Source organism: Anoplolepis gracilipes, chromosome 6 (assembly GCF_047496725.1).
Source record: "Anoplolepis gracilipes chromosome 6, ASM4749672v1, whole genome shotgun sequence".
Taxonomy (NCBI): Eukaryota; Metazoa; Arthropoda; class Insecta; order Hymenoptera; family Formicidae; genus Anoplolepis; species Anoplolepis gracilipes.
In genome coordinates this window covers 3,223,727-3,232,500 of record NC_132975.1, presented here as the reverse complement: position 1 = coordinate 3,232,500, position 8,774 = coordinate 3,223,727, and the positions used below count along the sequence as shown (strand labels likewise).

At 28.0% G+C, this 8,774-nt stretch overlaps 1 protein-coding gene across 4 annotated transcripts in view; it reads left to right on the top strand.

The window, feature by feature from the left end:
- The window catches only part of LOC140666804 (uncharacterized), a 4,823-nt gene extending 1,109 nt beyond the window's left edge, over window positions 1-3,714 (top strand). The window contains exons 2-5 of one of the 4 annotated variants that reach the window (XM_072894349.1): window positions 1-1,631; window positions 1,774-1,992; window positions 2,651-3,031; window positions 3,505-3,714. The exon at window positions 1-1,631 is cut by the window's left edge and continues 606 nt beyond it. In XM_072894349.1, coding sequence (XP_072750450.1) covers window positions 1-1,568 — 1,568 coding nt within the window. In that variant the 3' untranslated portion in view covers window positions 1,569-1,631; window positions 1,774-1,992; window positions 2,651-3,031; window positions 3,505-3,714. Of the gene's footprint in view, window positions 1,632-1,773; window positions 1,993-2,593; window positions 3,032-3,504 lie in introns of all 4 variants that reach the window. The other 3 variants (XM_072894346.1, XM_072894347.1, XR_012046868.1) reach the window with 3 other exon arrangements.
- The last annotated feature ends 5,060 nt before the right edge of the window (window positions 3,715-8,774 follow it).

Genomic DNA, 8,774 nt, shown 5'->3' with positions numbered 1-8,774 from the left:
GTGGAAAATTTACTTATTTTGGTATGCGTAAGCAGTTATATCTCCTATTAAAGGAAGAATCATGCTCAAAAATTATTGATTTAGATTTTAATATTGATGGGTTACCCTTGTTTAAAAGTAACAACATAGTTGTCTGGCCAATTCTTTGTAGATCATTAAGTTTAACTTCATTAAATAAACCATTTATTGTAGGTTTATTCACTGGCAAAGGAAAGCCAGAACCTCTTGATTGTTATTTACAAGATCTAATACACGAGCTTAATGATGATATATTAAAGAATAGTATTGAAATAGATCATAAATTATTTCAAATTAGAATCAGGTCTCTGATATGTGATGCTCCTGCACGAGCTTTTCTAAAATGTTGTGTAGGTCATAATTCTAGGCATGGGTGTGAAAAATGCGATATTGAAGGGAAATACATTAATAAAATGATTTTTCCATGTAAAAGTGGACAACTTAGAACAAAAGAAACTTTTACTAAACAAGTACAAGAGGAACATCATAAAGGAAGGTCTCCATTATTGAATTTAAACTTAGATTTAGTGAATCAATTTCCATTAGATCCCATGCATTTGGTATATTTAGGTATAATGAAAAAGTTGTTAATATTATGGGTATCAAAGGGAAAACCTTCATTTAAATTATCTGGAAGAGCTATTAATAATTTATCAGATAGATTAATTTTGTTGTCTTCTTATATAGTACATGAATTTCCTAGAAAATGTAGAGCTATATCGGACTTAAATCGTTGGAAAGCAAATGAGTTTAGATTATTCTTGTTATACGTGGGTCCAGTTTCTTTAATAAATATTTTGCCTAAACAACTTTACAATCATTTTTTAATGTTTCATGTTGGTATTACAATTCTGTGTAACGATAATCATATTTTTGAACATATTGACTTTGCAAAAGAAGTTTTGTATAATTTTGTAAAGTATTTTGAAAAATCCTATGGGAAAGAAGAAGTGACATATAATCTTCACAGTTTAATTCATTTAGTAACAGATGTAAGGAATCTTGGTAATTTAAACACAATTAATTGTTTTCCCTTTGAAAATTATTTGGGAAAATTAAAAAAACTTGTAAGATCATCTGCAAATCCTCATGCACAACTTTGTAGACGTATATCTGAATTATTTAATTATTCAAAGACTGAATTACCAATAACTAAATTAGAACCTAAGCAAAAACATTTTGAAGGACCTACACTTAGAGATAAAACTGACTTGATTTTACAATACAAGAAATTGAAAACACCGACATGCGTTTTGACGATTTTTTCACCTGACAATTGTGTTTCAATACAAGGAGATATTATTGTTCAGATTGTAAATATTCTGTGTTTGAAAGATCAATTTTATTCTATAATTTGTCGTCGATTCTTGAAAGTTTCTGAATTTTATGATTATCCATGTTCGTCCAAATTATTGAATATTTTTAAGGTGTCTCACATATCACCTGATATAGAAGAATTCCCTTTTATATCAGTAAAATATAAAAACATATTATTACCCGCATATGAAAAAGGAACTTACATTGTGTTTCCTCTTCTTCATGAATTGTAGTTAATGTATTCCTTTTATTTTATTGTATATAATTTTATATACGTATATTATTTATAGGTTTATGTGAGTATATATTATTTTATTTTGTAAAATTTAAAGTTAATTTTAAATGTCTGCAATATTAATTTTATATTGAAGAAAAAATTGTTGATGAAATGCAATAAGCACTTTCTGCTTATTCTGTTTAATGTTTTGTTTATTTCAGATTATAAAATGTATTCATTAATAGAATTTGCGATGAATTATGGACAAAAACCTGAAGTTGAAGTAGTCCCTAATATTTGGTTAGAAAAAGAGGAAGAAATATGGTATTGTTTGTAGCCTCAAAAAATTTCCACAAAACAAATCCGTAAGGCTATCGAAAAATGCTCTTTACCGGAAAAAAACTGGAAAAAATATAAATGTAGAATCTTGCATACATATGGTAAATTTTTGGTTTATGTTTTATAAAAGTTGTTTTGTTTTATAAAAAAGTAAAAATATTTATACACTTGCTTTATTTACAGTTATTTCCAAGATTTAACATATATTAGAAACTTAATTTATTATTTATTAGAGTATTTCTTATCTTTATAGTTTTCTTTTTTCACAATATATACCACATATCATTTTATTTATGTTTATAGTATAATTTTGTTATATACTGTCAGAGATTATTATATATTTAGCAATTACATATATATATATATATATATTGTTGCATCCGCGGAACGATTTTGAACGTTCCGTTCGTGCGCGACAACCGTTCCTCGTTCACATATCGTCAATCAATATATTTCTTCAAAAACGGATGTCACAACAATATACATATATTTATCTCAAATCTTTCTTAAAATATTTATAAATATAATTTTTATTTCAAATTAAGATAAATAATTTTTATTTGTTTTGTATTATAAACGCTTTCAATTTTTGAATTAATGATATTTAATTTTAAACTTTTTTAAAAATCTATAGTTGATTTTATTATTAGTTTCTTAATTTATTTTATTATTATTTTATAGTTTATTTTACTATTATTTTAGCTTCTTACAATGATGCGAGGAAAAGATTAATAGATGCTGAATTCACGTCTACTCTAGAAACTGATGTAGAATTGCATGAAGACCAACGGCCAAAAAGAAGATTAAAAAGACTTCGAATTTATTCAGATTCTTCAGAATCTGATAACAATGAAGAGGTATTATGCAATAAAATCCCATCTCTTCCTGCATTAAAAATAACATCAAAAAATAGTAATTTATCAAGATCTATGATCACTTCCTGCCAACCATCAACATCAACAGCTGACAGTTTTTCAAAACGTATATCTAATGGAATTAGTTTTTCAACGTCTTCAGTAAGAGCAATTAGTCCTCCGCAGAAAACATTGAGAACTACATTGACCAGTTCAGATGAAAGAGCAATTAGTCCGCAAAATACATTCAGAACTACATTGACCAGTTCAGAATTTCACAAATCAGGTAAAATGTTAATAAACTTTTCTGTGTACAAGACTATTACTCTAACATATTAATAATTTTTATAAGAAACGTATAACTTAATAATAATTTTGCTTTTGAAATATACTGCACAGAATATTCTGAATAATCTGCACTATCTATATAAAAATTACTTTTTAGAATAATTGTGCTTTAATTAATTATTATTTTGAACATTTGACTTATTATTTATTATGTTGCTTTCTATATATTGTTTAGTTCAGCATTTACTATTTACTATTTAACTTTTCTATATTCTATTACTTTTGTGTTTAAATCTTATTTTTTACATTTCTATAGTTAAGAGTTACTCTTGTGGAATAAAAAACTAATTCAAGATTACACTTTTTCGTAATTATTTTGATGATGATGTACATCAACATCAATATAATTAGATATATATATATATATTTTTTAAAAGAAAAAATTTCTCTAACATAGCATGTTATTTTTAGATTTTTCTTACGTTGTTCTAACAAAATTAGTGAACTTAGAAACTTCTATGAACTTGCTTCTTCCAATGGTCAAACAACTTACAGCACATTTTCGACCATCGAGAATACCCCATGTGGAGGATGTTCCTGAAATACCAGTTGACACTGATGAAAGTTTGGAAAATATTGAAAGATTTTTAAAAACAAAACAAAATTTTGAATATTTACATGGTAAATATAACTCATTAAATCTCTTTTTATATTTTTGCATTCTGTTTATTTTCCTTTCTTTTTTTTAATCCATATTTTTTTTATTATATTAATGTGTTATTATTCTTTTAAAGGTACAGATTTTAGCTATATCAGGTGGTACAACGATTGCACAGATAACAAGAAGAACATTGGAAAAAATAATAACAAATAATTACGCTAAAAACTTTAATTGGGCAGGAAGAGTACCTAAAAAAGCCTTCAAAGTTTTAAAAGCGAAAGATTTAATCATAGGTTTGTCTTTTGTCTTTGAAGCCAGCATTGATAACATTTAGCAAATATGTTTAATTATTACACACCACACACACACACACGCACACACACGCGCACGCACTCACGCACGCACTCACACACACACACACACACACACACACACACACACACACACACACACACACGCACGCACGCACGCACGCACGCACGCATGCACATAAATATATGTACATATGTATGTGTGTGTGTGTGTGTGTGTGTGTGTATGTGTGTGTGATATTGTACAGTTATTATAAAACTATTATGTTTAATAATTATATATAAAATAATAATGTATAATAATTTATAAATTTTTTACAGCTACTGTCAGAAACGTTGAACCAAACGCTGCAGTCAACAAAATTGAAAATTGTATCAAAGATTGGTTGAAGCTATCCTCTATGCGTATTACTTTAGCCGAAATTAAAGCAAGAAGAACTTTTCAACAAGAATAAAAATTTTAAGTTAAGATTTATTAGATTTTAAGATAACACAGTTCTGTGATTGAAACATAAGTACAAGAAAATAATTATATTCTTGGAATAATTAAAAAAAGTTAATTTTTTTTAAATTTTAATTTTGTTGTAATTTTTTTTATTTTTTAAGTTAAAATTAGGTTAACATTTATTAAATTTTAAAATAATTTTAAGATAAAATTGTTCTATGTTGAGATTTAAACATAATAAGTATACAAGACAAAAAAGTTATATTCCTGGAAAAATGTGTCAATTTTTTTTCATTTTATGTATGTGTTAATTTTTTTTTCATTCTTTGGTATAATTATTATATGTTTAAATGTTTTTTTTTAAATAAGAACTTTATTTTAAAATACTTTATTATGATTTGTACTTTATATATTTTTGATTATAATCTTATTATAATATACAGGCAATATAAACTACTATATATGAACATATTGTATACATATATTTATTTTATAAAAGAAAAAAACAGTTTTTATGCGTGAAAAAGATTTGTTTTCTTATAAAATAATAATAAAATAATGCGTTCATACCCATACACACACACACACACACATATATATATATATATATACACATTATTTATATATATATATATATATATATATATATTTTAATAAAATTGAACTAAATTTAATATATATATATATATAATAAATATGATTGTTTATTCACAGATTCAATAGAATAATGCATATATATATATATATATATATATATATATATATATATGCATTATTTTATTGAATCCGTGAATAAACAAATTTTTTACAAATAAAGGAAAGAAAACGGTATTTTGACCGTTTCTTAAATGTTTTTTTTTGTTAGAAAATAACGTTTCCCTTAACGTTTCTTAAGTGGACATTTATACCAATTAAAAACGTTTTCGAAAGCCGGTTTTAAAACGTTTCGCAGAAACATTTGTGAAACGTTTTTAAAACGAACCTGTGCTACCTGGGATGTGTTTATGAAAAAAAAGAAATAAATATAAGAAGAAAAGGTTTTGGGTAGCTCCGATTTTTAAAAATTTTTAAATTTTTTAAATTTACTGTATGTATATAAATTACTGTATGTATATAAAAAATACTGTATGTATATAATATATACTAACTTCGTTCATATTTTCAAGTGCTGTTAATTGATTAAACCCTTCAGCCATAATTTCTTCTTTTATACACTTTTAATTATGTAAAATAATTTAAACTTCAGCGTTGCTTTAATTCGCTAAAAGTTGGACTGTGTCGAACTTTGAGCGTTTATTCCTTTGACTATATAAGTATGGACTGCTAACGCAAACTTCAGGTTGGATGTCAACAGTAAAGTGCTTACAGCGCTATAAAATACCAACGATAAAACGGCGAATTAAATTGTGACGTCATGTTTGTTGCTATCTAAAAAATAAATACTGAAAAATTAAATGAAATAGACGCAGAATACGATATAGATGATGACATACCCTTGCATATAATAAATTCTGTATCTGCGCACACAGTCGAATATATTGCAGGTTTTATTGAAAAACAAATATTAAAAAAGATTAAATGTAATACTTGTTGTCAATTATTAAATGAATGTGACGAAGTACCATCCTCATTTATAAAAAGAAAGAGTTTCGGCTTTTTGGGATATCCGAGAGTGGATACATTAACAATTTTAACAGCTGCGGAAAAAATATTCAATTTTTTTAGATTAAAAAATGAATTAAAAATTAAGAACGTTATGCAAAAAATGATTATACTTACCTTAAGATACATTAATATGTCCAAAATATTTATTATTTTTGATTATCATGTAAAAGATATGGATCTTATGGAAAATTATAAATATTTCATAATTAAGTTAATATTAAGCATTTTTTTTAAAGTTAAGTTAAGTTATTTTGGCAAAGAAAGTACATTAAATCAGTACAAAACATTCGTGAGGCACACGCTAACGAAAACTGTTATTTTTTCTGATTAATAGGATAAGTATATAAAAATTTTATAAAATGTAAAAAATAAAAGAAAAAAATATAATAAATATCATATCTAATAATTTTTTCATATTATATCTAATAAAATTTAAAGTATTATTACTGTTTTTACAATTAATATTACTTTATGATTTGAATCTCCCGGGGTTTTGGTATTTGACCTGTCAATGAATGTTGGCTGAAAGACCTCTCACTTGCTCTAATGGGAAAAGTGGGAGTATTAGCAGTCCATACTTATATAAGGCGCGTTCCGATATTCACTGCCAGTACTGAAAATCTATAGTGTACATGACGTAAATTATAGATTTTCAGTACTGGCAGTGAATATCGGAACGCGCCTATAGTCAAAGATTTATTCGCTGGATTCGCCATTCTGGCGAAAATTGATGAAGTGGGGGTAAAACGCCAGCTTTTACTCGCTGCGTGAAATTGTGCCTTTAAGGGTCTACCGGACCGAAGCTTCGTAAAGTTAGCCGAACCACTTTGATTTTTTTATAATTAAAATTAACTAATCGTTTGGTCATCGTTTGTTTATGATTGGTCATCCAATTAAAACGTTTGGTCATTTATCGTTTTTTTTTTTTTTAATTAAATAATTAAAATTTCGAACCAAAGTTAGCCGAACATTTTTATTTTTCGTCCAATCGAGTTAAACAAGAGCTTATTCAATGCAGAATCGTTAGACCATCACGAATAAATTCTTTACAACGTTTGGTAATCCATAGTTTATCCGAAAAATGAAAAAAATCATGTGCGGTAAAATGACGACGAGCGACGTACAGTGACATGGACGTGCGCTGCGGTCACGCGCGCATGCGTTTTAGTAACTTACACAAAATGTTAAATAAATCCTTTTTAATTTTAATAAATACTTTTTATGTTGCTATGCAAGTTGCAAACCCATGTGGAATCGTATATGCATTGCAAAGTACATGCTTAGATGGGAATGCATAGGAGGACGGGGCGAAGCCCCGTCTCCATAAAAAAATGTAACAAAACTTGAGAGCGTAGAAACTATTAAGGCTGACAGTACTGTGTGGAAGTTTGGGAGCGTCCTGTTTGACCACGGTCACGATTGACCACAGGCACTTATATCGACCGATGTTTAGGGTCATCAGCAACGATTAACCAATCAGAGAGTCTCATTTTAAACTGGCCAATTGGCGACGTGGTCAATAGACTCCCACCCGAAAATTTCAATGCTATTTTCCTAAGCAAATGCTATTTAACTGAAGCGCTGTTAGGCAAATGGCTCAATGAATCGTGCATCGATGCAATCAATATTTATTTTGTAAGATTATGAGTAAAAAATTATAAATATAGTGTAAGAGTTCGAACATAGGTTGAATTAAAATTTTACATTGAAACTTCCACACAGTATTGTCAGCCTTGGTAGTTTCTACGCTCTCAAGTTTTGTTATATTTTTTTATGGGGACGGAGCGAAGCCCTGTCTCCCTATGCATTCCCATCTAAGCATGTACTTTGCAATGCATATACGATTCCACATGGGTTTGCAACTTGCATAGCTACATTATTAAAAAGGATTTATTTAAAATTTTGTATAAGTACCAAAACGCATGCGCGCGTGACCGCAGCGCACGTCCATGTCACTATACATCGCCCGTCATCATTTTACCGCACATGATTTTTTTCATTTTTCGAATAAATTATGGATCACCAAACGTTGTAAAGAATTTATTCGTGATGACCTAACGATTCTACACCGAATAAGCTCTTGTTTAACTCAATTGGACGAAAAATAAAAATGTTGGGCAAACTTTACATCGAAATTTTAATTATTTAATTAAAAAAAACGATGAACCTCCAAACGTTTTAATTAGACTTCCAATCATCTCCACACGATTTCCAAACGATTAGTTAATTTTAATTTAAAAAAAATCAAAGTGGTTCGGCTAACTTTACGGAGCTCATTTTCAGACCGTATTTTGACCGATATGTTAGAAGAACAAGGATAGCGCGATCCTTTTCTATCTTGTCTCACGCGATGCTGCCAACATGATTTCTGTTAGCTGTACCTTAGGTGCAGATAGCGATATCCGTTCCTACAATATTTAGCTCATAAAGAAGTTATATTTCTTCGTAAAACTTTTTTTATATATTTTTTATATAATAACACAGGTCGCTACAGAGCCAGATTTTGCATTTTTGACTCTAAAAAATTTATAATAAATTGATTTCGAATTTAAGGCGCAGCTACACCTGACCGCGATAACTCTCGCGATCAGCAGTACATTTTTTGAAATTTTATTTCGATCTTTTTCTCAAAAAATCGCTCTGTGCGAAATATCCTACT